Source organism: Leptonychotes weddellii, chromosome 5 (assembly GCF_054177405.1).
Source record: "Leptonychotes weddellii isolate Sample4059 chromosome 5, ASM5417740v2, whole genome shotgun sequence".
NCBI lineage: Eukaryota > Metazoa > Chordata > Mammalia > Carnivora > Phocidae > Leptonychotes > Leptonychotes weddellii.
In genome coordinates this window covers 155782553-155801764 of record NC_138373.1, presented here as the reverse complement: position 1 = coordinate 155801764, position 19212 = coordinate 155782553, and the positions used below count along the sequence as shown (strand labels likewise).

Here is a 19212-nt window from a genome sequence, read left to right as displayed (position 1 = left end):
GGAGGCACCGGAAGCAGCATACCAACACCCAGAGCGTGCAGACACCAGCAGCAAGGGACAAGACGGAGGCGGGCACCAACGAGACTTACTCCAGCAGACGCCTGTGGTTGAGCTCGTGGGAGGGGGGCATCCGGCAGCAGCTGAAAGTGATGACTCGTCTTCCAAAGCGGTCCTCTCCTGCAGGAGCAGACATGGGCGTGAGCCCCAGCAGCACCCAGGGCCACCTTCTCGTGGAACAGCCCCAGGCGTTCACGGAAAACGGGAGCCTCCCGAGCAGCCCCACCTAAGAGGCACAGGCGGCTGGCAGGTAGCAAAGACAGCACCTGCCGAGTGAGCATCTATTACACGACGCTGTGTACAGGAGCGAAGCTCACATGCAGCACCAGCCTGCACGGAGAAGCTGGGGCCTGGCGGGATCAAGTCCCCAGTGCAGAGCCACATGGCTGGCCAAGGGCACCTGGGCTGGAACCCAGATGCATCTGGCTTCACAGCTAGTGTTTGGCCACCCTGCCCACTGCCTCCTCCCCACAGAATCAGAGTGTCGCCCTGAGCACCCCCAGGACTCTGGGCCTTGCAGAAGGCTGGGGTGGTCTGGGGGACAGTCACCCCTGGACATGACCTCACAGGGTACAGAAGTCCTGATGCTCAGTGCTGGCCCTCAGCGTGGCCCCAGGGACCCTGCAACTCTCTTGACACAGTGGTGCTCACCACATGTGGGACAGTGCGGGGGGGAGGGAGGTGCTCCCCAAGGGCTGGTTCCTGTCTGATCATCTGTGTCCCCCGTACCCAGGCTCGTTGCCCATTCCTGTCCTCAAATTATGTCCAATAATCTGTCACTGATTGACTAAAAGACGGATTCTAGAGCCTGAAGAAAGCAAATACCTTTCTAGAAATTACATCACTTTAAACTCACTTTCATTGTGAAGAAGGATTTACAGCTGTTTCCAGGGGTTTACTTAAAACGAGAGGATGAGAGCAGGGCTTTCCCACCCCCTCCAGCTCTGAACCAAACTAGTCAGGACAGCACACACACTCGCTCGCACGCACACCCACGTGCATGCTCGTGCCCTGCCCTGACTGCACACCCAGGACGGCTGCTTGTTACTGAGGACACGTCTGGATCTTCCCAGGAGCCCGGAAGCTACTCTGATACTCAGAATTCTTGAGCTGTTCCGGTTTCCAGACACAGCACCTTCTCATTTCCGAGGCTCCTTAGGGATTCTGCTCATGCTCCCCATGTGTCTAGAAAGCCCCTGTTTGGAAGGACTGCACCGGAAGCCTCACCAAATGGGGGCTTTGGGCACAAATCCTTCAATGGCTGTGCCCAGGAGGGGAGCGTCTCCCACACAGTTTCTAGCGTCTGAGGCCAGGGTCCCGTGGCCAAGCTGTGTCTGTGCTCACGTGTGGGGCACGAGGGAAAAGGACAGTGTTGCTTCTCAAGCTGGGATCTTCTGTGTGGCTACCGAAGCAACGGGAATTAATGTCCCCTAGAGCTGGGAGAGAAAGTTAGCGTCCGTGATGAAAGGTCAAGAACCCCGAGTGGCGTTATCATCGTCAATCAGGCCAAGTGGAAAGTCTCGGGATGTACTAAATAATTTGGCAAATGGAAGACTAGGTCAACAAGCGTTCACTGGAGGCCCACTGTGCACTCAGCTGTGGGAAGAAAGACTAGACATGGCCCTCGCCTGGCCCCACCGTCACGGGCAAAGGACAGTGATGTGGGGACGGGGTCTTCGCCCAGCTCCACAAGCCCCTGAGAAGCCGGGGGGCTCCAGCAGCCAGAGGCTACGTCTCCAGTGCCTTCCACCTAGCTGGGCTTAGGCCACACCTCACAGGCGAAGGGCTCCATCCTCCACAGAGCGGTCCTCACTTCAGACAGCAGCTGCTGGTCGGGGGTCCCCAGGCCACCCCAATTCTGACCAGCTGGCTACAAATCCAGAGGTTCCCACGACCCCCTCACGAACGGTAATTCACTAGCTCACTTGCATTTCATCATAAAGGACACCAAGCAAGACCAGCAAAAAAGGGGAGACGCAGGGGGTAGGGTGGGAGGGTCCTGGACATGGAGCCCCCCTGCCCTCTCCCCCTGCAGTCAAGCAGATCGACACGTCACCAACCACCCAGGGCACGTGGCTCCAGAGCCCTTTACTGGTTTCATCACATGGGTGTGGCTGACAGAGCCATGATTCAATCAGTACGCAGCTCGGTCAATCGATCAATCCAGATCGATTCCCTGGCAATGGACTGAACGCAGTCTCTAGCCCCTGGAGGTCACAAAGCACTGACCCTCTGATCCCGGTTGGTCCTTCTGGCTCAGCAGCCCCGTCCTGAGCTGTCTTGGCAGCATACACGACCCGGGGTCCCCTGGGGGCCTCCCCTCTGGCATAAACCAGCAGGAATCACAAAGCTGCTATCACTTGGGAAATTTCAAGGATTTAGAGGTTACTTCCCAAGAATCAGGGACAAAGGCCAGACACGTCATTTACCTCTCCGTGTCGCACGACCCTGCACCCCCACCATGACCTACTGTGCCAGAGGGTGCGCTGCAGGGCTGTGGAGGGACTGCCACCCAGCAGGCCAGAGACGCAGAGGCCAAGCTCCAGAAAGGGAAGATGAAGCAGGAACTGGGGCTACAGGCAAGGCCTTGCTGAGGGCAGAGCGGACGTCTGTTCACGGGACTCCCCGGTCGGCTGAGGAACAGCATGGGGTCTGACACAGACGTGCCCCCGCGGGCTGGAGGTTGTCATGGGAAATGATGGTGGAAGGAGAGGTCAAGGCCACAGGGATGAGGACACTAAGGGTTTGACTTTACCCAGCTGACACCGGGGAGCCAGTGAGAAGGGGAAATAAGGGACACCATCTGATGGGTCATTCCAAAGGCCCTTCGGCCACTGGTGGAGGGAGGCCCGGAGCAGGGCGTCCCAAGCAGAGACTGTATGGTGGAAGGGAACGAGGAGGTGGGGGACAGAGACCTCCAGGACTGGGGAGGGGCTTGGTGTCCAAGAATGCCAACCCTCCAGGCAAGGCCAGGATGTGGCATGTCTCCATCAGACACCAGCACCCTGCCCTGCTCAGACCACAGGCCCCGCTTCCCTCCTGACCCTGGTTTGCCGGTCTGCCGAGAGCGGGTGGGAGGGGTTCCCGGCCTGTCCGAGCCCCCCAGACCTGTGGCTGCTGAGAGGCGCTGTGCTGGCCAGGCGAGCGGACGTAACACTGCGGCTCAGGTCAGCAGGCCCAGAGGGTGGAGGGCATGCAGAGACAAGGCAGGTCAGGGGCAGAGTCTGGACTCCGTTCAGCCAGCGATAGGGCGTGAGGGGCACTGAGCAGGCCATGAGCCCCGTCTATCCACCATCCGCAAACAAGGGTGAGGAGCATCCCTGGCCAGAGCACAGTTCGGGCAAGCCAGAGGCAGACACACGGAAGGGGGCTGGGAGCCCAGTGCCCACATCTGGCCCAGTCCCTTCTCATGCTGCTTGTATAAAGCACTGACTTGTTCACTCCTTCACTGCACGAACACTTAACTGTGCACCTACTGGTTGCACAGTTCATCAACTTGCAGGATGCTGAGCTACCAGTGAAGGCTTTATACTTCCCTCAAAATCAAAAGGGCAACTAACTTAGCATTTTCTTTTCACGTCAACAGATTTCTAAATGTCCCCGAAGCTAACATCCCAGCATTACTCAGACTGGACAGACTCACGAAGCTTACAGCGAGTGTGGCGGTGGGCACACTGGGTTTGTGAAAAAGGAGAGAAGAAGGACAGGCTGGGCCCTGGCTCTGGGGACAGAATCCCTGTCCCCTCACAGCCAGGCAGGCCCAAGCCAGCCTCTCTGCCACTCTGCAGATACAGGCTCAAAAATAAAAGTGGCTGGGAAGGGGCACCTGGGTGGCTCAGTCGGTTGAGCACCCAGCTCTTGGCATTGGCTCAGGTCATGATCTCGGGGTCGTGGGATTGAGTCCCGCATCAAGTTCCACGCTCAGCAGGGAGTCTGCTTGAGATTCTCTCTCCCTCTGGCCCTCCCCACACTTTCTCTCTCTCAAATAAATAAATCTAAAAAAAAAAAACACTGGCTGCGAAGGACTGAGTCAGTAACTTCAATCAAGTCTTGGCATAGCCCTGGCATACAGTAAGTGCTCAATAAATGTGACCATTTCCACAGGCCAGAGCTGAGTGTCTCCAGGCATGCTGTTTCATTTACACAAGAGGGAGCTGAGGCCCACTGGAGCGGGGTTCACGCTCACAGCTGGCCGACTCCGAGGGCGGCACCCCCAGCCTGGCGGGCACAGCGCCCTCCGCCCCTGAGCACCCCGCGACGCCTGCGGGCAGGCCTCCCAGGCGGCCCAGAGGAACCCCCGGGACAGCCAGGCCTCCCACTTACTAAGCAGTCAACGCAGCACCTGCATTAATGGTATCAGTCAATATGAGTAAATACCCCTCTGTCATTCTCCGCTAACACAGGCCAGCGTATCGAAAACGGGCTTCAACATGATATAATGTGGAAGGAAATGAAAACTATCAATAAAATGCAAATTCTGTGAGGCATCAGTTTAATTCATGACCCCTATTCCTCCCCTCACTGTGCACCACACAACATCGCTCACTGTCTCCGAGACAGGGGAAGCCCAGTTTATGAATAAAGGAACGGTTCCCGGAGCCATCGCCCGGAACGCACTCCAGACGATCCGTCATCCGCTCTGAGTGAAGGACGATTAAAATGCATAATAAAGGCAGTCGCAATCTAACCAGGAGTGATTTGGGAGTTTGTCTCTTTGGGTTTTTGTTTTAAGGCTGCTCATCTTTTTTTGCAGAAATAAAAGGAGACATGAAGGCCCATTTTGTCTGCATCCTACAGGGAAGGAATCTAAACTGAGGGGAAAGATCCAGGTCTGGGGCGGCAACCTGTCATCCAGGAGGACCAGATCCGCCTGTCCCCCCCTTCTCTTCTCTCTCACCACCTCTGCGTCTCTGGATTACACCTCCGGCCTCTCTGCTCCTCGGGCCCAAACCCACCCCCTGCCTACCCCGCTCTCCACCCTTGTCATGTCCTTCTGGGCTCACAGCCCTGGCCCCAGACTGAGCTCCAGACGGTGACCACTTCTTAAAATGCTGAAATCAACTTTATTTACAAAACACTATCTTAAAGAATTACAATTCTACAAAGCTTCTATTTGGCCACGTGCACACCCCTTAAATATAGACAGATCATTCAATATTACTTTGTACAACACTCCAATTTCTAGCTGCAGTTCTGCATGTCCAGCTCTGGGGGAAGTGACACCCAGAGAGGAAACTAGGGGGGTCCCCCTGGTGGGGAGTGAGGTCTGCTCACGCCCAAAGTAGACCCCTTGGCAGGAGTCACAGGGTGGCCCACGTGGCTTCCCGGTGGAGCAGAGGGAAGGGTTCTAGGTGGTGAACTGTCCCCCGGGCGAGCCAGCCCCACAGGAGCCTGAACCAGAGTTAGGGACGAGGGGACAGAGCCGGATGCCCAGGTGAGGCTGGGAGGAGGGGGCAGGGGACTGACCCTCAGCGAGGGAACGCCAGGGGCTCTCGCCAGGTGCTCTGATAGAAAAGCCAGTGGTGGTTTCGGGGATGCTGATTTCTCTCTCCTTAACCGCTGGTTCCTCCGGGTCGGAGCGTCTCGATCTCCGTTGCTCTAGTTCTTTGACAGTGAGGTCTATCTCAGCCACGTGTAGAGCTGTCTCTGTCTGGCTCTGCTTCAGCAGCCTCTGCCTGACTCCTGAGGACCTCTGGCTGGGCTGGCATCTTTTAAGGGGGCGTCTGAGGGCCTCAGGTGTTCTCTAAAGATAGTTAAATGTCTCAAGAAGCTGGCGTTTAAGTGAGAACTCTGCTCTAAAACGGGAGAACTCTCCAGAATCTGAGGACTGCCACCCAAGCTGTCATCCCTCATAGCACAGAAACCCGTAGCTTGAGGACAGGGCTCAAGCGTTCCACCATGATGACCTCAGAGCATCTCTGGAAGAATCTGCCCACAGCTCAAGGCGCCCACAGACCCTTAACGTTAGGTCCTGAAGGACCCACCACAAACCGCGGGGCCACCACAGCGTCGCTCCAGGAAGGAACCCTGTCCCGGCCCCAGGCCCCCAGCCCAGCAGGTGGAGATGAGGCAGGGCCCCCATCTCTTGACTGAACTCTCATCCCCCTCTGCTAGGGCCCCTTCCCAGTCGGGTTTCAGCTGGTCCTCCAGCCTGACGTTGAAAATCTCTCTCCACAGCATGAACTCAGACCACTGTTCTTGCTCCTATTGGCACCCCCCACACGGCGGCAAGAAGGGTCACTCTAAACCACAAGCCCCACAGTGCTGGCCCTCTGCCTCACGTTCCCCAGAGCCCCGTGACCAAGTGTAGACTCCTGAGCACACCCTCGAGGTGCTGAGGACGTGGTCCCGCCAAGAGGCACCTCAACGGAAGTAAAAAAGATCTCATGGGAAGCTGTCTATACGCGATGCGCTTCATCCGTAAAGACTGGGACCAGCTGAAGGGAAAGGCATGGAGAAGGCCTACCTACCAACGCCAGTAAGGACAGAGCTGGCCCAGCTGGCCCGACTACATGAACGTCAGACGTGGCTGTCATCACGGGCGCATGGCCGGGCGTAAAGGAGGGCACTTCGAAACGATGCAGAGGTCAACACATCAAGGAGACAAAACAACCCTAACTGTATGTGCCCCCAAAAACAAAGTGTCAAGACACATGGAACAAAAGCGGACAGAATCAGAGGCAGAAACTGACAAATTCCAACCATGGGCGCTCTGAGCACCCCTCAGTCAACAACTGATAGACGTAGACACAGAAGCAGAAAGAGGCAGAAATCTAGACAACACCACTCATCAACTGAACCTGACAGAAATACGCAGAACATTCTGCCCAGCGCCGCGGGATACATATTCCTCTCGAGCGTGCAAGGGACATCCGCCTAGACAGCTCATGTGCAAGGCCACCGCTTCTCAGACTTTTAGGTCTTGGAACCCATCGATACTCTAAAAAATTACTGACGTCCTCAAGGAGTTGTTTGTTTTTTTTTTTTTAAAGATTTCATATGTTTATTTACATATATATAAATAAATAAATTTATTTTAGAGAAAGACAGAGCATGTGTGAGCTGGGGGAGGGGCAGAGAAGGAGAGAGAATCCCAAGCAGGCTCCGAGCTCAGTGCGGAGCCTGACATGGGGTTTGATCTCATGACCCTGAGATCATGACCTGAGCGAAACCAAGAGTCAGTCGAAGGCTCAACCAACTGAGCCACCCAGGTGCCCCGGTCCTCAAAGAGTCTTAAAATTTTTTAAAAGGTGGGTTATTTCTATAGAAATTGACCATACTAGAAACCTAAAAGAGAAAATTTTAAAATATTTATTCATTCATTTAAAAATAACCCATTGCAGGGGCGCCTGGGTGGCTCAGTTGGTTGAGCATTTGACTCCTGACTTCGGCTCAGGTCATGATCTCGGGGTCGTGGGATCGGGCCCCACATCAGGCTCCACGCTGAGCAGAGAGTCTACTTGTCCCTCTCCCTCTGCTCCTGCACGTGCTCTCTCTCTCCCTCTCTTAAATCAAATTTAAAAATCTTTAAAAATAATCCATTGCATATTAACATAAATAATGTATTTTTTATTCTTATGAAAAATAACTATTTCCTGCCTTCCTTTAGTGGGTACCTGATCTGTGCTCCCACATAGGGTCCAGCAACCATCCCTGCTCCCTAAACCTTAAAGGTTCTCCAAAATGAACATCTGGGGCTCGAAATGGCTGGCCAGCTGTCCAATCCCCAACCTCTCCTTGGTCCTCTGCATGGAGCGTGCACCAAAATACTTGCCGTTTGTGTCTTGGGGGCCTCCAACTACTGAGAACCATTCCTCTGTTTCATCATCACCTTGACAAGATTCCAGCTCCTTGGGGATAGGGACTAATGTTTATGGAGCTCAGCGCAGGGGACAAAGAGGTGAGATGTTAGGGTCACTGCCTATGACAGCTAATGCCATGTGTCACCTCAACTGGGCTCAGGGAGTCCCAGATGGCTGTAAAACATTATTTCTTCGTGTGTCTGTGAGGGGTGTTTCCAGAGGAGAGTAGCATTTGAACCGAGTAAAGATCGCCCTCCCCAAGGCAGGAGGGCGAATCCAATCTGTTAAGGGCCTGGATAGAACAGAAGGGCAAAGGGGTGAATTTGCCGTCTGCTTGAGCTGGGCTATCCACTTTCTCTAGCCCTCAGATACTGGGGGACACCAGCGCTCCTGGTTCTCCAGAGCTTGGGCTAGGACTTAGACCAGAGGCCCTTCCTGGGTCCCCAGCTTGCAGATGGCAGATCCTGGCACTTCTCAGCCTCCACCGTCAAGCGAGAGCCAATCCCGACTATAAACCTCCTCTCACGTGGACCTCTCTACATCCTCCTGGTCCCGTCCCTCTGGAGGACCCCGATGTCGTCAGCTGTTTCCAAACACAGGCAGGAGCTTTGGTTCCTACTGTGGCTTTCATTGTGGGGCCACAGCCAGCTGGAGGGAAGTGGCCCGGATGAACCCACCCTGTGCCACGGGGCCCACGTGGCACGGTCAGTGTTCCTGGGACCACCCAGCTGTGACCCACCTGCCACCTGCAGGATGCCGTGCCTGGCCACGTCGTAGAAGGGGTGATTCATGCTCAGCACGGGGTCCTGGCCAGCCGAGGGCACCACCAACGGCCTTCTCACTATGCTCAGGGCAGCTGCCTGCTCCTCATCTTTCCGCAGCTCTATGGCAGACAACAAGGATTAGAGGAAGTCAGCTGTCTTCTCGAGGAAGAAGGGCAATGAGGGGGCCTCCTGGGTCTTTTTATAGGATAGTCACCATGCCTTAGCTGTGCTCCCACTATGTGCTCACCTTTCCTGTGCACCCACTCTGCGTTTGCTCAGTGTGCAGAACCATGGAGGGATAAAATGAGACCTCGGGGCTGAATATTGCCCTCCACACCGACAGGAGTGGAAACGGAGGCTCGGACACGGGGAATGAGTGCCCAAGGTCACACTGCTCATGGACAGTGGAGTGTGGACTTGAACTTGATTCCCAGCTACAAATTCCAACCAACCCAAGCCCTCCTGGACGATGTAGACACTGGTAGCCGGCAGGAAACCACAGCTGGGCTGAGGGCAGAAAGGGGTTACTGTGCTATGAAGGAGGACAAAGGACGGTCTTCCAGTTTAATTTCAGTAGAGGGGGTTCCTTTGTGCAAAACAAATCAACGCTGAAAGGTTTTCAGCTGGAAAAAGAATGAGACCTTCAAATTTCAGGCTAGACTTTGGTCCCCAGATGCACTGGGTGGAGGAGTGTTCCTCCAAGATTCATGTCCGCCTGGAACCTCATGATGGGACCTTATTTGGAAATAATGTCTTTAGAGATGAAATGAGTTCAGACACGGTCATACTGGATTAGGGTGGACCCTAAATCCGATGACTGGGGCTCTGGTGCGAAGAGAAGAGACACAGACGCAGGAAAGAAGGCCACATGAAGCATCCTGACAGATAAGCAGTGGACAGTCCCTTAAGCAGCAAGGGGAGCAAACCGGAAGGCACAATGACGGGTCCTCAGGAGCAAACCAGCGGCAGGTGTAAAACCAGCCGAGGCTTCCCGCATCTGGGTGGGACACACTGATGCCGGATGCAGAAGAGAAAACTGTTTATTTCAGGGCTACAGGCCTTCAGCGGGTTCTTAGGATCTACTCCGTTTACTGTAAACCTGAGGGAGGAAAATGAATCCCCAGTGCACATAATAGGAATAGCCTCGCAGGTAAACTCGTACATGTAGGATCTTAACCAAAACGCCAGGGGGCGATCCCAGGGAGAGGCTCTCCTCCCAGCTTGGTCCCCACAACCGGGTGCCCTCAGGCGTGTTTTCAAGTTACCCTGAGCCTCAGTTTGCTTGTCTTTAAGATGGGGATACAGAATCGGGCAGCTTAGTGGGTAGCCTTAAGTAGCGAATGAGGATATTATTCCACTTAAGCCTCCCATGTACATATATTATCTATTTTTTTTTTTAGAAAGATTTTTTTTTTTTTAAAGGTTTTATTTATTTATTTGAGACAGAGAGAATGAGAGAGACAGAGAGCACATGAGAGGGGGGAGGGTCAGAGGGAGAAGCAGGCTCCCTGCCGAGCAGGGAGCCTGATGCGGGACTCGATCCCGGGACTCCAGGATCATGACCTGAGCCGAAGGCAGTCGCTTAACCAACTGAGCCACCCAGGCGCCCCATATATTATCTATTAAAAGCAAACGTACGCCAATGATCTCCTCACAGGACGAGGCTGGAAGGAGAACATACATTTACCTATTTCGGCCAGCATCTCCAAGTCCAGCCGGGACATGCTCTGCTGCTGGGCAGGGCGGCCCAGGCACACCTTTCCGATGCCACCTCTCGGGGACCCCGGCATGGGGTGTTTCCAATACCCTGTGGGAAAAGCACAGAGAACCGGGGGACATATAACACACAGGTACCCGCGAGGGCTCAAAGAATGAAGGAAATGCCCTTCGAGCGCCTGGCTTGCTTTTCTCTCTTTAACATGAAAAAAGCACCCACTTCTGAACCCCAAGACCCCAAGTCAAGACGACGTTTCCACCTCTGTTCACCTGCCCAGCCCACCACCCTCCACGTGGGGGAGGTCCAGGGAGCTGGAGCCCCGAAGGTGTGGGCCCGTGTATGTGACTGCCTCTTGTTCAGGACCTGGCGCCCCTGGCTGGAGCTCCCTCTCACCAAGCAGCCCCATGTCCCAGGAGAGCAGGGCAGGGGGCCGCAGGGGCGGCGCACACCTTGAGCATGAACAGCACTATCAGGGCCGAAGCCCTCAAGGCTACCATCATGCCTGCTCAGAGCAACGCACACTCACTCCTGCACCCATTTTATGGAGGGGGAAACTGAGGCCAGCAAAGATCAATTAGAACTGCTCGTGGCTGCACAGCTAGGAGTTACCAAACGTGGTTATTCTGGGCCCAGGATAATGCTTCAGTACCTGTGCAAATCTTTACAGAAATCCCTGGTAGTCCCCAAATAATGGAATATTTGCCCACGCAAAGGAATAAAGTACTGATACCTGCTACCACCCGGGTGAAACTTGAAAACATGACGCTGGGCGAAAGAAGCCAGTCACAAAAGATGACATGATTTCATTTATACGAAATGTCCGGAACTGGCAAGGCCACAGACAGAAAGCGGGTTGGTAACAGCCAGGGGCTGTCCCAGGGGGGATGGGGACTAAGGAAGCAGCAGCCAAGCAGGACTGGTTCTTTCTAAGGTGAAGAAAACATCCTCAAAGTGACAGGGGTGACAGGTGCACATTCTCTGTGAAGACGCTAAAAACACTGGACTATGTAGGCTTTGTGCGGGTTAGTCATATATTATGCGAATCATATCTCAATAAAGGTGTTTTAAAACATTAACAACGCAGGTGAAAACAGCACATACACTTTGGCCCGCTTTTTAATAGCAAAAGGAAATGCACAGCGTTGCTAAAATGCCGTTTTCTAAGAGAGCTAGGATGAGGGTTAATAAATCCATTTACTTTCCCACATTTAGCCTTTTTTCATTTTTGCAGAAGCCTGTATTGCTCTTAATAGAACATACGTGATCTGAACTAAAACAATGCATGGCTGACAATGTAAAGAAGAATGTTTTATGAATATAAAAAAATGTAAAACCTTGCTCAAGCCCTCTTCTTCTTCTGCAAAACTCTCTGTAGGCTAAGTGCTATTTTTCATCTCCATTTTACAGATGAGAAAACCGAGCCAAAGTTCAGGGAGTCACCTGCTCAGGTGTCTTGGATCGAGCCCCGCATCCGGCTCCCTGCTCAGCAGCGAGTCTGCTTCTCCCTCTGCCTCTGTGATCTCTCTTGCTTTTGCTTTCTCTCAAATAAATAAAATCTTAAAAAAAAAAAAAGCCTGAAGCAGGCAAAGTGAACCTATGGTGACAGAGGTCAGCGAGGTGCCTACCTTGACAGAAGGGCACAGGGACTGGCCACGTTCTGTCTCTGGGTGCTGTTGTGTGTTTGGGGGTCAGATGTGTCAGGTACTCAGGGAGGGCTGCCCAGCAGGTGGAAAGGCTGCGTGCAGTTCCCTGGAGGAAGGAGGCGGGAGAGGGGTCGGGACCCACGTGGCTGGATGCCCAGGCCGCAGCAGGAGGGTGGGGAGAGGGGGTCACACAGGCCTCGAACTTTCACTTGACAACCATGTCTTGGGCAGGGCAACGGGGCCCCGGACCCAGAGGGGAAGAGATGTGTGCCCTCAAAAGTGCTCAGGCTGAGAGAAGGACCCGAACAGGAAAAGGTCAGCAGGAGGAAGGGAGCTGACCTCACCGGAAACATACGGCAACCGACAGAGGGCAAGGAGCTTGCTAAGGTCCCACATTGGCCGGGAAGGCCGCCTCCCAACACCAGGGACGTCAGGGGCCCAGCGTCCCCGGCCCATGTGGCCCGCGCGGTCTGTGCTATGGCCAGAGTCCAGGCCTGCAGTCACACGGGAAGGAACTTCTTAGCTAGACAGAGTGGACAGTTGTCCTCTTGGCCACCAGCATTCCCTCCCCCTCTACAGGAACTCCCCCCACCTTCTCTCTCTCTCTCTCTCTCTCACACACACACACACACACACACACACACTCCCTCTTCCTCACACACGTACACACACACATGCACACACACACACGTATGCACAGAAGTACAAGAGCATACCACAGGCACACAGAGCCCGCGCGACGTGGAAGGAAGCTCCACTTTGGGCACCAAGGACGGAACGAGGGATCCTTGCCTGGCCAATCCTGGCACCAAATTCCCCAAGGCACAGAGATGAGGTCAGGAGTGATCACATGCCGCCATTCTAAGCAGACTGAATTCTAAGACTTCCATAAAAGCCACTGAGAAGAAATACTTTTTTTTTTTTTTTTAAGCAGGCTCAGGCAGAGCCCAACATGGGGCTCGATCTCACGACCCTGAGATCATGACCTGGCTGAAATCAAGAGTGGGACACTTAACTGACTGAGCCACCCAGGCATCCCAAGAAGAGACACTTCTTAAATGTATTCCACTGGACCCAAAACTGAGAGGATATGGGCCTGGCACGAACAAAGGTCACCACATGGAACATGAGAAAAATGAAGCCAAAGGCAGAAGACAGAACAAGATAGAGAAACAGTCCTCTAAAACATCGTGCACCTGGACCCAGCTGCACCTGAACGCGAAGATCCAATAAATCCTCTTTTCTGCTTAAGCCTGGGTTTGGGTTTGGGTTATGGAGGACCTGTCACTTCTAACAAAATGAGTGCTTACATTTTTTTCTTTGAAAAGTCAGTGCCTACTGAAACACTCGATGAAAACTACTTCAACATTCTCTACTTTAAGAGAACGATCATTGCTTTTCTCTTTGATTATGGTACAAGTGAATGAACTTCATTTCCAAAAACTCTGAGGGGGAAATCTGACTTTAGCAAGAGAGCCACATCATGCACCAGCCAACTTCAACCCTACACCCACACCCAGTCCTGGCTCTCTCCCTCCACAGGATGCAGCTGGAAGTCCTAATTCCACAGGGCCCCCAAGGTCACTGCTCTCCCCTTGATGCGAACTTCCCTGTGCCAGGCTGATAACACAATCTCTTTGCGAGCTGGGTCCGCTTCATGTCGCCGCAAGTCAACCCTTTGCCCTCTCTCTGCTCAGTGCATTTCCAGACGGCAAAATGGCTTAACAGCAACACTAAAGGACTTCATTTAGGGGGACGAAAGCCTCCCCTAACCCTGTGAACAACTTTTATTTCTGCACATTGCCTCCAGTCCTTCATCCACACGCACCCATATCCTATAAAGTCACAATCAGATTACATGTGCATGTCATAACCCACTCTGACCGCTCACTCCTCCCACCCCACCCCCAGCCATTGTCCCCAAACATCCCAGACCCCAGAACACTCAGCCCAAAGCCCCGGCAGCCAGCAGCAGCATGGCCCAGCACGGTCTGGGGTGGGAGCCGTGCCCCTTGCTGCAATGAAGCGGGAGATCAGGGGTGCGGGAAAGGGGGGGGACCACACGACTGTGTCCAGACAAGTGTGGCTGGCACCCCAGTCACGCAAGTGAGCTTAGCGTCAGACGTCAGCGGCTCCCGGGGTGCGGCCACGCCGGGGACACACCTATGAAGACTTTTGCCAGAAGGTCTCCTGTGGATCTAGTGAAGCCTCCAGCACAGCTTTCTCGAAGAACTAGCCCTCGGGGATCAAAGAACACAGGAGAGGACACAGTGGGGCGGAGGGGGGCAAAGCTCAGAGAAATCTAGAACAAGACATTCTACAAGACAACTGGCCTGGCCTCTTCGCAAGCTGTTATTTAAAAAAAAGAGAGAGAGACAGAGCAAGCAGGGGCAGGTTTGGGGGGACGGGGAGAGCGCCGTGGGACACTGGACCTAAGGAGACAAAGCGACCGCGTGCAGCACGGAGGCCTGCTGGAATTCTGGCTTATGGACGAGCAGTGGGGACAGTCCTGGGACAAAGGGGAGACGTCTGCAGGGGCGTGTTCACAGGGGCACCTCAGGTCCGGGTACACGGGACCGCGTCCTCGCGTGCGGGACGCTTCCCCAGAGTTCGGCTAAGAGATGGACACACAGAGAATCCACAGTGGACGGCACCCATTTCTGAATTAAGTATGTGTGTGTTCTCTACGATTCCTTCCATGTTTCTGTACTCTGAACAATTCTGATAAAAAAAAAAAAAAACAGCTGTGGACAGAGCGAGGGAGGCAGGAACGCAGCCCTTGCCGGGCCCCGTGGCCCTGAGAAAGGCCACCATCCCCATTCGCCACAGAACAGAACTGAGGCCGATGAGGTGCGAATGCGATGAGGCCGATGAGCCCCAGGGTGCCTCCGTGTCTACGGTCTCTCTCCCCTCTCTCAGGGTTCACTCTGGCACAGATCTTTTGCATTTCCACTTCTGGGAGCCATGGCAACAGTGACCTAGCTCAGACTCCAGTTTCAGCCAGCCTCCTCCCTCCACCTCCCGCTGCACCCCTGCCCCATCCTGCCCCGTCCTGCCCCGTCCGCGCTGGGGCCCGGGCCACCTGATGCCTGGGCGGCTCCCTCCTCTGATGGCCGTGTGGCCTTGCCCAGGCTTTCGCCCTCTCTGGGCTGAGATGGAGTAAGAGCCCTGCCCTGCCCTCTCCCTGGCTTGCTGCCAGGACGCTGCCGGTGGGAGACCGTGGCAGGGCACAAGGAGGGCGCCCAGGGCAGGGGGAGGCAGGTGAGGCCTCGGGAGCCACGCACACTCGAGTCCTGGCTCCGCTCTGCCTGTGATTCTGGGCCCTCGCCTCCAGCAAGGCCCCTCACCAAGACACTGCCCCCTACCCCAGCACACACGACAATTCCAGACCAATGCCTCAAGCCCCGCATTTCACACCAGTGCCTGGACCTGCCACCATCTCTGCCCACGGCCTCCCCCGGCTTGCACCTCCTGCCTTTTTCTGAGGTCACCTGACCCTGGGGGCCACGGCTTCTGAGGGCAGGGCAGGTAACGGGAGGGGAGCCCTACAGCCAGCTGGCAGGATGCAGTGCCCAGAGCCCCAGGCAAGGGAGGCCCGGCGCTGCCCGATGCGGACCCCGTGGCCCACTGTGTCCACGTCAGGAGCCCTGGGCCACCTTCCAAATCCGGCTTTCCCCAAGCTGGGTGCAGCTCACTGGGCACCAGGGAGGGTGGGAGGGCTGACAACAGGCCTGGCTGCGAGCCACCCCCTACCTGTATCAAAAGTGAGAAAAGAAACTCAATCATCTATGAGCCACCCCCTACCTGCATCAAAAGTGAGAAAAGAAACTCAATCATCTACACCCACAGCTCTGACCACGGCCACGGCAGCTGGTCTGCGAGGAGCACTGGTCAGGAAGCCCTGTGAGCCGACAACATGGCTCACCTTAGTCACTTGTCCCGGGGGCACCCGACGAGACTGGCGGCCGGGCACAAGGGTGCCAAGGGCTGTTGCTGCCAGGGAGGGGGGCACCCCGTCTTGTGGGGGACTCCCTGCCACCCTGTCATTCTGCTATCCCTCACGCCAGGCAAGGGGGGCTCCCCGGAGTTCGATGATGGGAGGGGCCGCCTTGTCCCCACCCCCAGAGCTTCCCGAGTCCCACACGCGCCCCTTTTGTGGGCTAGCCTGGACCGATACACCTGCTACAAGCCAGACCAACAGCTTGAAAGCAACCTTCTGGGGGCATGTCTTGAGGGACCTACCTGACCCACCTGACCCAGTGGAGAGCACATCTGGAACATTCTCACTTCAAAGCCTCGCAGGAGGCTCTGACCACCAGGGTGAACGACCAGAATGGACCCAGGCCTCTTCCTGCTCCCGTGCCCTTGGGGAAAGGCCTCCCTGCCAAGGAGCGCAGCTGGAGGTCCTGGCAAGGAACCGGCTGGGAGGTGGGAGTTCAAAGCCACTGAAGCCAAGAAGGCTTTGTTTTTCCTCCAGAGTCCGCTTGAACCAAACAGAGTGATATTTACTCTTTCTTTCTTTACAGACTCAAAACCTTTACCCAGATCTCCTACCTCAGAAAGCTCAGGCAGCTTTGTTTCGAAGTCTGCAGGCTCAGACGTGGGCATGCCACGCATAATCAGTGCCTTGTTGTGGCAACAGCTAGTCTGGGGGGTGGGGGTGTGGATCCATCAGGGTGAACCCTGGGAGCCACCCCCCACCCCCGCAATCCTATACTTGAGAGTAAAATAAGGCTCTCCCCACCATCCTGGAGTGCTCCCGGGGTTTGCACCAGAGTCTGACAGTTCCTCTCCCCCTGCTGCATGGGGTCAGTGGGACCCCACCCCACACAGGATGGTAGCATGGCCAGGGCAGGAGAAGGAAGCCCATTCCCGCTGCTGCCGCTAAGGAGCCTGGGAGTTCCTCAGGGAGGCCAGCGTCCTATTCCCACCAGGCACAGCCGCTTTGTCTTCTGCAGGTCCAGGAGCCCAGGTGGTGCTGACTGGCTGGGAGGCATCCAGGGGAGCAGTGGGCTCTGGCACCAGGGTAAGTCTGGTCCCACTGGCCTTGGGATGGTTGATTTTTTATGTGTTAACTCCTCTGGGCAATGCTGCCCAGATGTTTGGTCAAACACTAGCCCGGATGTTGCCGTGAAGGTATTTGTAGATGTGACTAACATAATCGGTTGACTTTGTGCATAGCTGATAATGTACCATAACGTGGTGGGCCTCATCTAATCAGTTGAAGACGCTAAGAGGAAACACTAAGGTTTTTTCAGAGACCGACTTCTGCCTCAAGACTACAACACAGAATTCCTGCTGCCCTACAGGTTTTAGATCTGCTAGTCTCCACAACTGCATGAGCCAATACCTTGAAACAAAAATCTTTATATATACGTATCTGTTGGTTCTGTGTCCCTGGAGAACCTGATACAAACCTCTTACACACTCAGATTTCTCCTTCCCATGGGTTATCAGAACCACAAAACAGTGACGCCAGGAAGGACCACAGTGAACATACTGTGCCATCAACTGTCATTGTACAGCAGGAAAGCAGAGGCCCAGAGAGGGTAAGGGACTTGCCCAAAGCCACACAGCAAGTCAGTGGAGAGGGGGATCTTAAAACCAGGTCTCCGGATTCGAGCCTAGAACCCGAATGACTCCAAATACGGTGGGAAATGTCAAACATATTCTTTTAAATGCAAAGAGGAGAGTAACCATTGGCACATTCCACCACCCCACTCCACCCCCTGTGCCAACCAGTTAATTCTGTCATATCAGAATGCCTTCCAGGAAGTTCTTCAAGGTGCTGCTCTGGGTTGCATCAGGATGCATCTATGACTCCTAGGCTGGTCTCTGCAATGAGAGCCCCCTTCCTCATCAAGGATCTTGAACTATTATTTAAATCTCACGCTACCAGCAGATTTCCTGCACTGACTACCAGTCCCCGCAGGTGCCTTCTCATAGGTGTGGGGCAAACCTGTGCCTTGATGGAAAACTATACGTTTTCTAGAACAGAGACACCCTTCTGGGCTATCTGACTCCATCCTTTGGGAGCTGTTTTATAACTCTGCAAACTGTTGACATCTGAGAGCAACACAAAATAATCCTTGTCTACAGACATGAAGCTCCTTCCTGTCTGGTGGAAGTTCGTCCTTTCCCATTACCCTAATCTTCCTGCCCGGAAACGCCCCCAATTCCCTCCCTTTTACTTTCATTTCCATATTCCCCATCTGTAAATGCCTCTGCACTTCAGATCCTCCTTTCAACCAGTGACAACATCTGCCTGCTTCCCTCGTGAGTTCAACAAAATCCTTAACACGTGCTCTTGTTTATATGGGTAGGACAGTCACGGCTTTATCCCTTTTCTGGAAATTATCTTTTTTTTTTTTTTTTAAAGATTTTATTTATTTGACAGAGAGCGACACAGCAAGAGAGGGAACACAAGCAGGGGGAGTGGGAGAGAAAGAAGCAGGCCTCCCGCAGAGCAGGGAGCCCGATGCGGGGCTCGATCCCAGCACCCTGGGATCACAACCCGAGCCAAAGGCAGATGCCCAATGACTGAGCCACCCAGGCGCCCCTGTAAATGATCTTTTAATGTAGCTTCGCACCGGGCACCCAGATCCTTGCAAGGAAGGGACACTGAATGAGGAAAGGCACTTCTAGCCCCACCTGCCTTACTAATAAGACAGCAGGCTCAGGTTCAAGGAGAGGAGATGGCCCCACAGCCTGAGGCTTCAGGTCCAGCTTCGACTCCACCCACACTCCCTCACCCTGGGCGTCCACCTTTCTCCTATGGCTGCAGCCACAGAAACTGTGTCAGAGGCTCTCCCAAACCCCGTGCTGCTCCTGCCTACCCCAGGGCCATTACACAGACTCTTCCCTGAGCCTCGAAGTTCTTTCTGCCCGTGTGGCATTTTCTTCCAGCAACAATGTTTTTCCAACACCACTTCCCTGATTCTCTGACACCAACTGGGAGTCCCACAATTCAATCCTATTCTGACTCGAACTACCCAGAGTCAGCACAGACCCCACTGGTTAAGGGCTCAGTCCCACGAGTGACTGCCCCCAGTTCTGACACCAGCCCCAAGTCCCAGGTATCCACGCTAAGGTGTACTCCGATCTGACGTGGCTACACATTCGGGGGTTCCCACAACTACCATAAGGTTCAATAACTCAGCAGAAGAGCTCAGGAACTCAGGAAGGTGCTTTACTTATGATCACTGGTCTATGGGAGAGGATATGACTCA

The 19212-nt window shown here is 54.4% G+C and overlaps 1 protein-coding gene across 2 annotated transcripts in view; it reads right to left on the bottom strand.

The window, feature by feature from the left end:
• ARHGAP8 (Rho GTPase activating protein 8) overlaps positions 1-10452 on the bottom strand; it is a 48697-nt gene extending 38245 nt beyond the window's left edge. For both annotated transcript variants that reach the window (XM_081822617.1, XM_081822618.1), the window contains exons 1-3: positions 10311-10452; positions 8599-8742; positions 90-177 (exon numbers count right to left, since the gene is read on the bottom strand). In XM_081822617.1, coding sequence (XP_081678743.1) covers positions 90-177; positions 8599-8742; positions 10311-10413 — 335 coding nt within the window. In that variant the 5' untranslated portion in view covers positions 10414-10452. The remainder of the gene's footprint in view (positions 1-89; positions 178-8598; positions 8743-10310) is intronic.
• Positions 10453-19212: the final 8760 nt, after the last annotated feature.